Below are 15,435 nucleotides of genomic sequence, written 5' to 3' on the forward strand. Positions count from 1 at the left end.
CTTTCCCTGGGACCATGCATGATGTTGGAACAGTTACAGTACTGCTTGTTATCTTGCTTGTTTGGATCTACTGTGTTAGTTTTCACGGATTTCAAAAGATAGAAGATTCTTATTTCTTTTGCCCTGTTACACTTTTCCAACGGATTCTCATTTTAAAATTAGCAGAATCAGTTAGGCCATGCCTACATTAGAGATTATCCTGCATTTAGGAGTCTGGCAGTACAGTTTCGCTGGAAAATTCCCTGGCAGCTGCTTCAGGCATTGATTTTAAAACAGTTCCTCAGATAAAGCAAGCCATATTCAAGGAAAAGAGGAAGCTTTTGGCAATGTAAAGGTTTCCACGTTATTTTTGCCAACACAGTCATGATAGAAAAGAATGTGAACGCTTCTGTACTCTTAACTGACATAGGTACACAGATCGAAGCCAATATTCTAAACAAACCTATGTTTGTACATATATGGAATATGTGTGATTCAAGAGGTAGTAGCACGATCCAACTGCTTCAAGCATCTCACTTTACATAGTATTTCTGAAAATTGAAGTTGTGTCAAGTTGCTTCCTTGTCTGCTGGAAATACAAAAACAATTGTCTCTGCAGCACTGACTCAGCCCAAAGGAAGCCTGTGAATAGGGAAAGCTAGGAAGAACGTTTCAGTTGCATAGACTGATCACTAGAAAACACAGGGTCAGGTCAGCTGGAATTCATGCTGCGTTCAGCAAACAATCGTGAAACTGAAGCCCCCGAAATAGTTTTTGAATGAGATGAAACACTTATGATGTTCTTGAAATAAAGAATTTTCATTTAGCATTAGCAGCAACGTACAAAGTTTGTAGTTTCAGCTTGCATAAATGTTTTTGCTGGAACCCAAAGTATTGTTCTGCGGAAAAGACACCAAGGATGCTTTTTAGACTTACAAGAGTTTGATTCTGTTCAATTTGTTAGCATCTCCAAAGCAAACAGTTTCAGCAATTGTGCTAAAGCAGACCTTTAGGCTGTGGGGTGATGTTCAAACACGGTTTAGAAACAAGAAACAAGACTCACTGATTATAGGAGCATTACTGGATTATAGGAATGTCTTTTATAACTCAGCTTTTAATTCAGTGGAAATGAGGATTTCCATATGAAAACCAGCCTAACTCATGATGATGAAAGCCTTGAGAGTCCTAGAGTATGTTTAAAACTAGAACTTTAGACATTAATAGATAAAGGCATTAATATGACTAGAGATGATATCCAATCGTTATTCATACCATGACTGTTGAAGATGATACTGAGACATAAAATGCTGCAAAAAATAAAGAGACCATGTTAATTCCCTCACAACAATTTCTTTTATTAAAGTTGCATGTTATTGCAGATTATATGCACAAAAATGTATTCTCACAGAGTAAAGTCCAGGCTTAATCTCACTTTGGAAGGGCAGAAATATAATAAAATTTACATTAATAGGTTTATATGCTGTTTTTAACAAAACTCCATTGAAGTAAATACTAGCATAAACTGAGGCATTTATAAACTAACTGCATATTATTAATAAAAACCCTGAACATCAGAGAAACACTAACTCTGGTTTATTTTATTATCCAGTAAGTAATCCAGACAGCAAAGAAAGCATCATATTGCATTATATGAATCTTCCATCAAGGGTCAGATACGTGCATGTTCACTATGGGTGTTCATGCACGCAATTACTTGAGGCAAATGCATCTTCCTCAGTACCAGTGGGGGCGCGCTCTTGCTCCTTTCTCCTCCTCTCTGCTAAATAAATGGCAGAGCGTGATCCACGGTATTTCCTCTGCGCAGGTGAGTCAGAATTTCTCTGCAGCTCAACGCTCTCTAAGCTTTTCTTAGTGGTTTTATTCCTTTAATGGCTTTGCAATAACCTGTTTACCCCTTTGGTCTCTTTTAGCATGCCCTGTCAGGCCTGGATGGATCTAACACTTTGGTGCTGCTTGGAGATGCAAAGAAAACATGATACGTTACAAGACAAGAGAAGGGAACTACCCGAGACCGATTAGCAGTTCTATTCAGAATGGTGAAAAGGTATGAAATGTTATTTGTTTTTTTCAGTGTATTGTTTAGAGGAATAAGACAGCAGTTGTGCTGGACAGGGCATCCAAACTTAACAAATTAATTCCTAGTCACACTGCTCATATGTATATGTGAACAGACTCAGCTCTATGTCTGTATCTAATTAAAGTATACATTTGCCTCTATGTACAAATTTATTAAATTTGTGAAGCCTGATACCCTCCTTTGATTTTTTTTTTTCTTTATTGTGCCCTAACACAGAAACAGCATAGAAGAAACTCTTTGATTTGTGTCCTGATGCATTTATCGCTAGGAGGGAAGTAAGTATTTATTGATATTTACATGTGTACACACAATTCTGTATAGCTCTTGCATCTGTGCTGTTAGAAAATGTTACCACCAGAACTTTTGAAGTAATAATACTCAGCCTTTAGATTTCATGCTGAGTTCAACTGGCTTATGAGCCCAACTTCATGTGTAGAGACATGTTATTCAGAGGCAGAAATTAACTGTACATGTAGGGGACGTGAAGCACACAGGATCAGAGGTCGAGGAGGACTCAGTCTTGGGTATACCAGTGCGGATCATTCTCTTCTATTCGCTCTCCTGTGGTATGTTTCCAAACATCCTACTGCAACACCAGTGGTCTGCAAAGACAGCAGTAAAATCAGTTTGATATGAATGTGGTAACAGCAGCAGTATTGCTAACATGAAACAAAAGTTTCCACTTCCAGTGAGGTGAAAATACAAAGTCTGTTTTGCATTAGAGAAGTAGTGCCGTGGGACTCAAGAACTATTTGCGTTTTTTTCTGGCAGGTAGTGGTGAAGAAATCGCAGCACTATAAGTGTTTTTAAAGTGTAATGTGATACACTACTTTCAAAATTCGACAGTATCCGATTTCTCTTCAGAATCCATAAAATGGTAGCAATGTGTTATCTTTCCCAACAAGTGAACAGGAAGAATGTTTTAAGTTTTTCATATAAACAGTTACTTTGAATGTCGGTTTTACTAAGTGATTACCAGTCAAAATCAACATTTTTACTAATGACAGCATTGGCATTTCATTAAAATAATGTTTCAAGACATGGGATAACAGTTCAGAAATTATGCTGAGTGGTTCAGTACTTAATGGGGGACCTCGTATTTTGGTATCAACAGATCAGTGTCTTACCGTTGCTCTATCTTTTCACCTCACTGAGAAAGCTCTCCTCTATTAACACTGCTGCAGTCACTGTTAAGTTTTGTGTGGCAAAACACGTTTGAATTCAGCTGATATGCACCTTTTTGGAATACTTTAAGACACAAGTTAATGGTACCTTGGAGTATTAACTGGATTATAGTAAATAATGGGAAACTAACAGGAAGTTTCCCCCTTCCTTATTTTGGTGTTTTCAAAGACAGGGAAAGGTGGAATCGATTTTTCCCTTCATGTTGCATTTTATAAAGTATGCGATGACCATCGTCTATGAAGATAGACTGATTTTATAGTATGCAGGCAAAATACTGAAACTCAGTACAAGAGAAAAGCAAGAACAGATTGCTACACTACTCTGTAACTGGGCCTGAAGAAACCTGTGTGGAAAACCAGATAGACTCAACCTGAAAAAAAAATTGCAAGAAGCAGTAGCGAAGGATTCAAATCAGGTGAGACGACAAGTGCTTTGGAAGGTACTGCTGCAGATTGCAAGCTGCCATCTCTTTCCAGTCCCAGCGTACCTTTACCCCATGCACTGACATGACCCTTTATTCAACCTAGGCTTGGATGACATTTGTGCTACCTTCCAGGAAAGATACTGTTGTTTGCAGCTCCCTCTCTTTTTCATTTTGAGAACAGGATTAAATACTCCCTCTGACCAAGCATACAGGCATGCTAAAGTGAAGCCACTTCGTGCTCCTGGCCAAACAAAGAACAAAAATACCTGCAATAAGCAAAAGCAGATGGTTTCAGTGGCAGGAAATTAATGAGCCAGACTGCAGGTAAAACGGTTCTCTGGACACACTGCGGCGGTTTGTAATGACAGGTTCTTTGTTATCTGGGGCCTCCCCAGAGGAGGCCAGATGTCTTCTGTTGTGAAAGAAGATAGATAGAGATGCTCTTCCTTTTCCTCCCCCTTTAACTTATGGCTGTTTAAGTTACTGCTAATGGAAGAGGAAGCCTGTTTTCTCCCTTGCTCTCTGATGTTTTTGGAAACAGAAGAGATTGTGAAGGGGTATTCTGATATGAAAGAAAAGGCCCAGGACTGGCATTTACCTCCCCATGACCCTCATTTTAAAGAACAGGGAGGTCAGTGCTGCTAATTGCGCTTGAAAGAATTAATCACTTGATTGCTTTCATTTGGTGGAACAAAATTATTCTTTAGTCTCATAGCTGGAAAAATGTATCTGTGGTATTGAGACATTTTCAGTGAGAGGTAGATGATATGGATTGTCTTCTTATACCAGTATCAAAATTAAATGGAGGATTTAAATATTTAGAGAGGAGAACAGGAGATAGAAGGGTGAACTACATCTGCCGCTCAGACAGAACAGATTTGCAGCACCAGTGACAATAACCTCCTTCCTGCCCTCATAAAAGGTTATCACAGGAATACTAACCGACCATAATTAATTACAGATATTAGATGTGCCTCTGTCACTTGGTATAAGAATGACTCTTGCATTACACTGAGGTTGCACTGGAAGAAAAAAAGCCCGAACCCAATTCCTGGACACAGTGTTCCAGAGTTCCAGATTTAAAGTCTTTTCTGTACAGTGATTTCACCTGAGAATTAGAATTAATTTACTTTTGGAACAGATTTTTAATTCCCGTTGCTCAAATAAAGTGAGGTACACAACCCTTAAATTTAGAAAACCATTTTTAACCTTATGAAACTACTTTCCCAAAGTAACAAAGAACAGCTTATACAAGCTTTTATCTGACCTTTGCTTTTTAAATAAAAAAAACATGTTTTCAGGGAAATGTGTCTTGGAAGTAACTCCCCCCCGCACCCCCGGCTCTGAGTTTTCCCCTCTGGTTCTTGTAAAACATTAGGTCAGTGGGTTCATTTTATTTTTGTTGAAAGTGGGTGAAAGTTTCCTTCTCAAGCTATTATACTTGTGTGATTTTGAAAAAATATTACAACAATCTTTGTTTAAGAAATAAAAGAACAGATGGAAATGTCAAGACTATCAAAATTCATAGCAAAGGAAATAGCATTAATCATTGTAAAAAGCCAGAATAACCTCTCCATGGCAATAGGAACCCAGTGAGTAAGAAATGTGTTGTTTCAACAGCACTGAGACATGACTGCTGATTTTTCTCATTGCCTGGCACATGAATTCAATATATATATATTTAAAAATGATCTTTCTTACTCTACTTCAAGCCTGTGTTTCTCGTGGTGCTGTTATAATTCACACATGCTTCCTAATTATTTCACTTTCATGACGTCAAAAGCTTAGTGAAACAAGTATTACTGGGTAAAACGCAAAGAAAACACCTGAAAAAAGTACTACTACTACTAAAAAGCTAATATGCCAATTCCTTTTCACAGCAAGAGAGATCCCTCCCTATGGCAAGAGGGCCCAAGTCGTCCTCTCCCCACCCGAGGAAATACTCTTACTGTGAGGAGCGTATCAGGTCCGTAGGTTGGAACACAGCAATACTTAGCAAAGCGTAAGTGTTTTCAAATAATTCTAATCAGACCGCTCATCTGAGCAGTTCTACAACCTCAAGTGTGCAGTTCGTGAGGTATGCAGTCTACTTGTGACAAACACTGTAGCTGTTAAGAGTACTATTTCCAGATTTCAGTTAGACAAAAATAATGTACACTTGTGCGGTTTATCATTGTAAAACAAACAAAATGTAGCATTACTTACCTATAGAGAGACATTTTACTCTTTTCCTGCACAACACTTGGCATTTTTAATCAATGTGTACATAAATGAAAAGAAATAAAGCAGATTATCATATTGTCCTTTGTAGTTCTCTTTCAAAATCTCCTGATGATAGTCCACAAGGAAATAATAAATTGCTTCTATTGTGGAAAGGTATGTATCTGGCTTTCCCTTCTGATGACGCCAAAAGCAAGTTTTCCTTGTCTTCAACTCAATTTGCAGCAACCCTGTCAAGAAAAAAAAAATAGATTAGATGATATGGATTATTAGTGGATGGGATGGCAAACAAGTCTTTAGTTTTGTTTTCTGACACTGCTGCTAGCCTGCTAGATAATGTACAAGTAATTTTTCTTCCTGTTCCTCCATTTTTCACCTGTAAAATAGAGGAAATAATTTTGTCCTCCTTTGTGGGCCACTTTAAAATTTGATGAACAAGTGTTGTAAATTCATATTTGCAGTTAAAACTTCTAGGTTAACCTTTCATTCATAACGTCCCACAAACTGCCCAGGGCAAACTGCAGGGTCTTTTCAGATGGGAAGAGTGAAACCCACACCTACAAAGACTCATCAGTGTTCATAAAACTATAAATAAACCATCTTCTGCACTTTCCGGTGTAAAACAGAACCCTGCAGATTGTTAGTTCTGCTGGACTGAGGAATATTTGCTAAGAGCCAGACACTTTTTCATTTATGCTGGTTAAGTAATTGAAATCTCACTGAGATTACTCAGGAGTAAGTATGACAGAATGTGGTCATTAATTTTATTAGAAACTAAAAGATGAAAGAAATTTGGTCTCTGTATGGCACACGAAAATCTTTTATCTACTACAGTCTCTATAGTAACTGATTTATTATTCAGATTAATTTTAAACATGTATCTTGGTTTTTATGTTCCTTAAGAGGCATAAACTACCCAAAATCAGAACCACCTTAACATGTACTCCGTTAATCCAGCTGTCCATTCTGATTACAAAGACTAGCACATGCACCTCTCCAGAATTCCAGGATCAGTTTGTAAAATTATCCTTTTCTAAATGTTAAAATCGGATACTAAGTGTCATGGGATGGTTTAGTACAAGTAATAGTATAATGAACAATATGGTTTAAGAATTGCTTGGAAGTTAACGGAGAAGTTTGGACAGAGAAGTTTTGGTAAGGTCCAAATGCAGCAGCACAAACTGGCCTGTAGCCCAGCACTTGTAATTCTGTACTTTTTCCTTCAAACTGTGTTTAGGTCTTTCTAGTGGAATTGCAAGATGGGATTCGGTTGTTCGCTTCAGTTAGTAGTGTCTGGTATCTTGCATAGTAAAAGGAATCTCTCCGATGGTGTTTTTAAAAAAAACTGAACAGCAGTAGATTCTATCACTGGATTTACATGCTACTGTTAGCCTTTCAGAATGAAAAATTTCAAAAATAATGTCACCTATTTATTAACTCTAATAATCCTAATCACATTTACTCAAAACAGGTAATAGGAAACAGCATTAAACTTGCTTCCCTCAAGAAGTTTCAATACCAGAATTTTCACCCCTAACCAAAGCAAAAACTTTCATCAAATGCAGTGATGTCTCCACCTCCACAGCAGTGAACTCAGTTTAGGGGGTGAGTCCTCTGCTGTGAACTGCCATCTATTCATGGTTTGAATACAAGCAAAAGCTCATTCAAGGGGAGATCACTGACATGACTTGAGCTTACCACAAATGCAGAATTAGTTAATTTCAAACAGTTTGTTAAATAATCAAACCAAAAAAGAGAAGGGGTTGAGGGTTACAGTTTACTGGGCATGCTTCTATCATCTGTACTGTATCTGCATCTACACAGCCAAAGGCAGTACTTTATTACAATAACTGTAATAACTGTCCCATGAAATCTTACAGTTCTAAGGAAATCAACATGGTTTTGCTTTTTTAGCATTCACATACTTGGAGCTCATTAGAAATAAACACTTCAGTGAATTGAGATAGAGCAAAATGGAAATACAGCTACCTTTAAATCTGCTTAGATAATGCCACCGAACTTCTCTTACCAAAGTTATTTTCCTGTATTTGTGTCTTATGGCAGACAATACCTTTCAGAAAGTTCTCCCACCTTTTCCTAAGCCTCCTATTTTTCCTGATATGCTAGATCCTATATAGTCCCTGTGCTCCCTCCACTAGAATAATCCAATACTCAAACTTGTAACATCATGATGAATATTGGATCCTACATCTAAAAGGGTTCTTATCAGGAAGATGTAATTTGTAAAGTTTATGCATATGCTAAAGCTTACTCTGAGCCTTCCATGACCTCTTTGTCCATGCAGTTTTTACAGTGAACTGGGAGATTCCCTTCTTCAAACAATACTAGTGCTGAAAATTTTAAGTAATGAGTAATTATGGTTTGCACCTACAGAAGCTAGTAAATCTAAGCTCTTACTGAAGTGCCTATTATCATCTTAATCATGCTGTTAGTTTCCTGAAGAGGTAGCAGCTTGAAAATGGCAGCAATTGTGCTACTTTCTTGATCTTTTAGATTCTGAAGGTTTATGAGTAACTCAAGGACTTAGGTAAGGAAGAGGGATTTACATGCCTTGGATTCACCTTGTCTCTGCTATGGCCCCCTGAATCACGTCAGCATGTATTATTTTAGAAAGAATGTGGCAACTCATAACAGACCTCCCGCTTTATCTTTGCATTGCACCCCCCCAAGCGTGACTTGGAAGGAAGAAGAAAGATGACATGTGGACAAGAGACTTGTCAGAAAAAGAGGATGAAGGGAGTTTACCTCAGAGAATCTCAACTTCCTTCTCTCAAATATCCTACCTATGCATAGGCAGAGGCTACTACTTTCTTGCAGAAATGAAAGCAAGCACAAACTTAAAACAACCTCCTAACCGCACCCCCCCCTCCCCCCCAACAAACCAACCAACCAAATAAACCCCTACTAAGGCAGTTGTATGATTTGCCCTTGTATAAGACAATCTAGGAAGCAGTAAAATAATGTTAGGCTAATACAAAGTGAATCAAACTTACAGGAAAAAATACCAAAGCAATCTGTTTCTTCAACAACCATGAAGATGTTAACAATAAGCTTCACTGCTCATACGTGAAAGCAATCATGAACTTTAGATGCAACCTCTTCTGATCTAGGGATCACTTCTAATGAAGTAATCAATCCTAGACATTAGCAACTTTCAACTATTTCCTGTCTTTAACACAACTGATTTAGTTTTGCTTTCTAAAGATAGATTACACCACTTCTCTAAGAAGTACCTTTCGTCCAAGTTTTCTAGGCTATTTTTTAAGATTGATGTACTCATTTGCTTTCTCTTACAGTACAATTAGCTACATTTACTCTCTCTATAAAAGAAGGTTACAAAACACAAGGCTTTTCATTACATTTTCTTGGCTCTGTTAATGTTTCCATCCACTATTTCTTGCAACTTAATCTTTCTGAGTAAGTATGGCAATTACTTTTTATTTGGAATTATGAACACTCCCTTTTGAACTTTAGTATGAGGAGTATTTTGTTGGATGATGACTTCATTTGCAGTTGAACTGAAAAATGACAACAGTTCTCTATTTTCCATGTCTGCAAAACATAGAAACTTCATCAGTTTATGCCTAAGGAAATGGCCTCATTCATCCTGGAATTCAAAACTGCAATCTCTAAAAGAAGTACTAATGCAACGTACGCCCTTTAGGACAGGCGCTAAGGAAAGCAATGAATGCATGGGTTGTGCACGCCTGCTGCACGGAGAGGAAAATTCTCCCCTGGGTGTGCGTAAGAGACTGACTTGCATGGCACTAGTCACAATCCTGAAGGGATTACAGCAACAGAAAGGTGCTCGGGGAAAGAGATGACTGGAATACATCTGGAACAGAGATGAAGTTCTAGAAAGCAGGGACAAGTCCAGTAGACTAGCATTCACATGGGGGAACTGGAAACCATCATTCAACAGCTCTGAAAAAACACCAATCGTAAATTTTGGACTGATATACTGCATAAGCTTCCATGGAAATCTTCAGCTCCCCTGGCTGTCTGCCTTTCTTAAATACATCCTTTTAAAATAAGTTTCAAATGCTTTACAGTAACTTGCAACATGCAATTACTCTAATCTTGACAGTAATACTTCAGTTTCTTTGATAGATTATGCTTTGTGTTAAACTAAATACTTAGTAACGGGACTTTAATTACCCAATACGTTATACTAACATGTGGGCTTCTTTAATAAACTGACTAGACAGCAAAGCAACATTCATCCTGCTTGTAAGTCGTCTGTGAAATACCTTGCAGGTTCCAGTGGAAGGCAGGCACTAGTAAGCAGCTCTATGTATTACGTATGAACTCGAAAGCCTGCCTACCAGCTAAGTGCATCTTCTTCACTAATGAAAGTACTTTCAAACTTCTGTTTATCTCAAAGGAAACGGAATGCTATTGCTGAATTGTTTTATCTTTTGTGGTTTTATTTAAAATATTTAAATGTAAACTTCTTGTAATGAACCTAAGACAAAAAACTTTTGCGAAATTACAAGTTTTTGCTTTCAAAGATGGGAGGGCGTGGAGGGCCAGCAGGCATTCCCTTTTTGTCAGGCAAGTACCAAGGTCATTGAAATGACCATGAAACAAAGAACTTTATTGGAAAAAGTAACTAAGCCTTGACATACTTGTGCTGAATCTCCTGGATCCCTCATTCACCTTCCGGTGGCCTGTCTGCCACTAGTGTGTACAGAAGTGCTCCCCTGGATCTCCTGGAAAAGCAGACAGCCACCTGCAAAGGAAATCTTTCTGGCTTCCTCCAGAGGTCATTCCAACTACTGTTGTTCTATTGTTTAACGTGACAGCTTTCATTCCGTGAAACTGAGGAAATTTGTTCCAATAGAGAAATGGGAGAAATAAATGTAAATGTTTTCTTAATACTAGTCTTATCATAAAGCAAAACAAATTATACGACGTGAACACTAATGGAGTCTTTGGCACAGGAAGTCTTCTACAGTGCTGAAACAGACTGTGGCATCTTTCATGTGTACTCAGAGTTAAGCATATACTTTTCTGATGCTTAAGTCTGTTACATATACATGTATTTCCATAAATAATTCCTGTATTTATATAATTTTCTGTAGCAGTAACATCTCAATATCAACTTCTATTTTTACCTTGAAGTCGTTCATCAGTTATTATTTTGTTAGTCTGATTCCAGGTACTGTCAATGAATACTATTTTCTTCAGTCTAGTGCCTTCTGTCCTGTTGCTCGAGATGCATTTGTTTAGATTTTTTTCTTCTTCTTCTTTAGGTTCTATTTTTGCTTGCTTAAGAAATGGCTCTCTGGAACAGTCATCGTCATTGTCACAAACAACTGTCTTTTGGAGATGGAAAACAATATCTTTTACTGAAACTGAATTTGGGCCAGGAAATATAAGTGCAATCTAAATGAAGAAAAGAAAGAAACTGGAGCGTCAACAAAACCTAATAAAATACCAGGAATTGTTTCATTAAAGAACAAGAAATTTTCTATCCCTGCCCACATTTAAGTCAGGACAAGATGAAAAAAAATCTTCTAAAAAATATTCTATTTCCAGAAAGATAAAAGACTATGTTAAAGTAATGAATAGATACTTATTAGAGATCTTTAATTAAATGTCACTTCCACGCAGCTGCTGAGTATGATGAGCACAACACCTAACTGCTGTTTAACTTGCAGTAAGTTGAATGCTTCTATATGCTTGGGCAAATTATTTATTATGGTACACAATGAATCAAATTACCCATTTTCTAAGGTGGTGAACATATGAATTTCAAGGTGGTTAGACAGTTTTTATAAGCTTTGGAGGATAGTCCGTGACCGCTGGAAGTTTGTATGCCCATATAACAGACAGCACGAGATGGAACGGGCTGGATTGACATAGTGCCTTCCTCCCACTCCCTCCCAGCAGTGTACAGCAGGAGGGACACAAGACACCGCTACACCTCCCCAGCGCAGAGCCAAACTACATATAAAATGTCTTACTTCGTGTCTGTTTTCTTTATATTCAGGAATGCAAGGGTATTTATAAATGGTAACGTCATCAGGTGCCAGGAGCTTAGCGTGCACAGCAGTGCTTTTGCCATCCGTTTCATTTGGGTGTTTAATAATGTCAATCTTCAAAGGTAACTGCAGTAAGAAAAGAAAAATGAGATAAGCAGTATTTATGATCACGTACATAATGACAAAAAATTATGCAAAATCCAGGAGAAATACCTATGGACATGTAATTAAGACATATTTGACAATTTTTGGCAATGTTTTTGTTTTAATAGAGTTAGAACTAAACTAGACACAAGTAGCACCTGTTAACATTTTCTCAGTTCCTGTAAACACCTAAGCATGCAACGAATGCAGCTTGGATTGCTGCAGTGGTAGCATGAAAAACCCTTCAGAAATAATATCAATAAGGCAAATAAGATGTGGTCTTAATTTTAGCAACATAATGGTCCTAATTATGCATACTTTATGTATTAGGTATTCACCCTATTGCAAAAATGGCTATTTCAATGAAAATACACCTAAATTCACTACGTCAAATTTCCGAAGTACTTCTAATGTATTTTCACAATGCTTTCAAACTTTCAAAATGCATTTTAGTCCCTAGGTGATTCTACAAAATATTTCAGTCCTCTTTGATGGTTTCTCCAAGTATTTTAGTTGAGAGGCATTATGCTTTTTACTTCTTATTTCTGTTTTAAGAGTGGTTATCTGAATTATCTAGCTGTGACATTTAGGAATGTCTTTTAGCACTGCAAAATGCATTTAGCAATGTAAAATTCACTCTTAATTATGGACAAATCATATTTTGTGTTCACAATATACTCTGTTCTGGTCAGCGTTCTTAGAAACGGAGGAGTGAAGTTAAGAGCACTGTAAAGAAACTTTTAAGAACTAAGTGAAAACATAAGGCATTTGCAAGAAAAGCAGAGTGAGTTCAGCTTATCTTCTCATCTAATAGATACATAAACGTTTACACGGGGACTGGAACGTTGTCAGTGTTTGTACATGTAATTCCTCGAGTAAGAACAATAATTTTACTCAACTTTAGTTTATTCATACTTATAACTGTGTTAAAGATGAACACCCATAAAAAGTCAATCAGAAAAGAAATGGTGACAGACAGGCTGTCCCGTCCCCAGTAACTAAAAGTCACAAGATTATTATTAAAAAAAATCTGTAAGAAATATTAACCTTCACAGTTGGAATTTCTTTGGTAGGGACCGTTTCAACAGGAACAAAGCACGTGTAACAGTAAAACATCCTCGAACTACTGCATCGGGGGCATTTTGACCTCCCACTCTTTTTTGCCTTTTCAAGTACTTCTTGCGATGCTAACTGTAATCGTTGAAGCGGGTTGTCTTGCAGCGACGACACAGTTTGTAATTCTAGACTTTCCGAACATTCGGCATTGCTTTTCAGTCCCTGAGAGTTTTCTTCATTTGAAAGCGTAGATGAATTTAAAGACATGGTTAGCTGAAACAGACAACGTTATAGCTGTTAAATAAAAATGCAATACACTATGAACTAATTTATTGGAAATGATTCTGTATGATCTAATTAAGCAAAAAATATGTATCAAGGAAGATATTTCCTGTAACAGAAATAATAATAATCTGATTCCGTTGTTACAGCACCAAGAACTCCAAACAGATTTCAGGAGAGCACGAGTGAAACAGCTACAAAGAGCTCAAGTTCTGTATCCTTAATGCATATATATGAACATTCATCATTTTACTAAGATAAGTTATACCGCTCACATAACTCATGCAGAATTTTATTTTTTTCTGTTGGTAGGATTGGTGTCTAGAAGTTTGTGAAAACATTGGTAGACATGATTTACCTGGATGAGCAGTCCCACTAGTCTTCAGGGTGACTATTAACAATGAATTAAATGTCTACAGGACAGAAATCCTTGAGAGAAAAGTTAATTGTACAAATTTAGATCCTATCCTGGAATTTATTGTGTGGGGACGAACCAAACTACCTGAATGAAATCCCTGTTGACAGAACTTTGTGAGATAAAAGAAATCTGCCAGGAGTAAGGCTAGAGGCTGAAAAGTTAGTCTCCAGAGCTGAAACATGGCTCTGGTATTCCATAATGCCATATAGTAAGTGCTGACCTAGTCTAGGCTCATTCTGAAAGTGTGTATTTATTTAGCAACGTTGATGGATTTCTGTTCTGGATAGGTGTTGTCCCATCCCCTGCAGCCGGCATAACATTTTCACTGTGTGCTCTGAGCAGCGTATGAGAAACACAGCCATATGCCCATGTCCGACGCAGACAGACCTGGTACTGCTGTGTGCAGCGGCTCATGGTCACAGTCACGGTTCTAGTGCGAGACGCGTTTCTGACTACATCACTCAGGGTCCGCGCTGGTCTTTGAAGCTGCCCGCAGTCAGGAGCCTGGGCAGCCTGCGGTAATTATTAACTGCTTTTTGCACACTGTGCTGCATCACGTAACATGAAAAAAAGTCATTCTCAGTATTTACTTTCAGCTAATTTAGGTTTACTTTTTCATGTCAGGGATCACATTTGTGAAATGACGTAAGAAAACAATCATGTTGAACAAAAACAAACAAACAATAATTCCTGAGATGTGATCCAAAATTGCTTAAATAAACCCAAGTGTGTTATAATTGAAAAATCCAAAACACTCTGCTAACTTTCCAATAAAAAATTAAAATTAATCCCAGAATAATTAGTTCTGGTAACTAATGGTAACGGCATTCTGGTAATATAATTAAACACTTGTGCATGCTGTGATACCTACTTGCCTGCTGACAAGACTTAACTTTTGAAAGGTCACTTTATAGCGCAATTTCCTTTTAAAAACTTCTGAGATGTAGGGTATAACTGCTTTATCTCAGACTAACCCGTACTATTTTTGAGTTTCCTCAAGAAGCAATGAGTCTCGCCCTGTAATTAGACATGCATTCCCAGCCTGCAAACCGATTCTTTTCAGAATAATGCCTTATGGCACTACGGTGATGAACTCCGGCACCCCAAAGCACTTCCACTATCGATACTGGCAAGAGATATGCTGCCCTAACAGCACAGGAAAACCTGTGTCTCAGAACAACCACTGTTCACAAAGACACAGCAGTACACATGCAGGATACTTCTCAAAAAAAAGACAGCAATAAAGTTTACCCAACTTGTAAGACCCAAATCTCGATTCAGACTTAAGGCAATAAATGGTAACTCCACCTACACCTCATCTGCAAAACCCAGATAAACGGCTGCCGAGGGAAGGTGCCCTCCGCGTTCCAAGTGCGACTCTAAGGCAGTATCTCAGTCAGGACGTAGGGCTTTGTGTCCAGTTCGTGCAGTGCCAGAGAGCACGTCCCCCTCGGCCGCTGCCGTGTGCTCGGTCACCCCCGCTCGCTGATGTCCGCTGAGGGATGGGCCAGCGGCACGGTGAGGCCTCACTCAGGCTGCAGCGGTAGCAGCTCCCGGGGCGCAGCAGACACCCTCAACCCCGGGCGCGGGGCAGGCCGCGGTCTGGCCGTTGACAGGACCG

General features: G+C 38.2%; 1 protein-coding gene across 1 annotated transcript; it reads right to left on the reverse strand.

The window, feature by feature from the left end:
- Nucleotides 1-5,887: 5,887 nt before the first annotated feature.
- On the reverse strand, nucleotides 5,888-13,381 carry DTWD1 (DTW domain containing 1). The gene is made up of 4 exons (XM_010144216.1): nucleotides 13,106-13,381; nucleotides 11,897-12,040; nucleotides 11,045-11,315; nucleotides 5,888-6,136 (listed from the first exon to the last, which is right to left on the reverse strand). The coding sequence occupies exons 1-4, from the start codon at nucleotides 13,379-13,381 to the stop codon at nucleotides 5,907-5,909; spliced, it is 921 nt and encodes a 306-aa protein (XP_010142518.1). The 3' UTR covers nucleotides 5,888-5,906.
- Between the last annotated feature and the right edge of the window lie 2,054 nt (nucleotides 13,382-15,435).

Source organism: Buceros rhinoceros, unplaced genomic scaffold, assembly GCF_000710305.1.
Source record: "Buceros rhinoceros silvestris isolate BGI_N320 unplaced genomic scaffold, ASM71030v1 scaffold29609, whole genome shotgun sequence".
NCBI classification, from domain to species: domain Eukaryota; kingdom Metazoa; phylum Chordata; class Aves; order Bucerotiformes; family Bucerotidae; genus Buceros; species Buceros rhinoceros.

Excerpts from the sequence above, each read along its gene's own strand:
- DTWD1 (XM_010144216.1), bottom strand. The coding sequence starts at position 13,381 with ATGTCTTTAAATTCATCTACGCTTTCAAATGAAGAAAACTCTCAGGGA. Across the intron at positions 11,316-11,896 it reads ATAAAGAAAACAGACACGAA|ATTGCACTTATATTTCCTGG; the intron begins GTAAGACATTTT and ends TTCTTCATTTAG. Across the intron at positions 6,137-11,044 it reads AACTGATGAACGACTTCAAG|GGTTGCTGCAAATTGAGTTG; the intron begins GTAAAAATAGAA and ends TTTTCTTGACAG.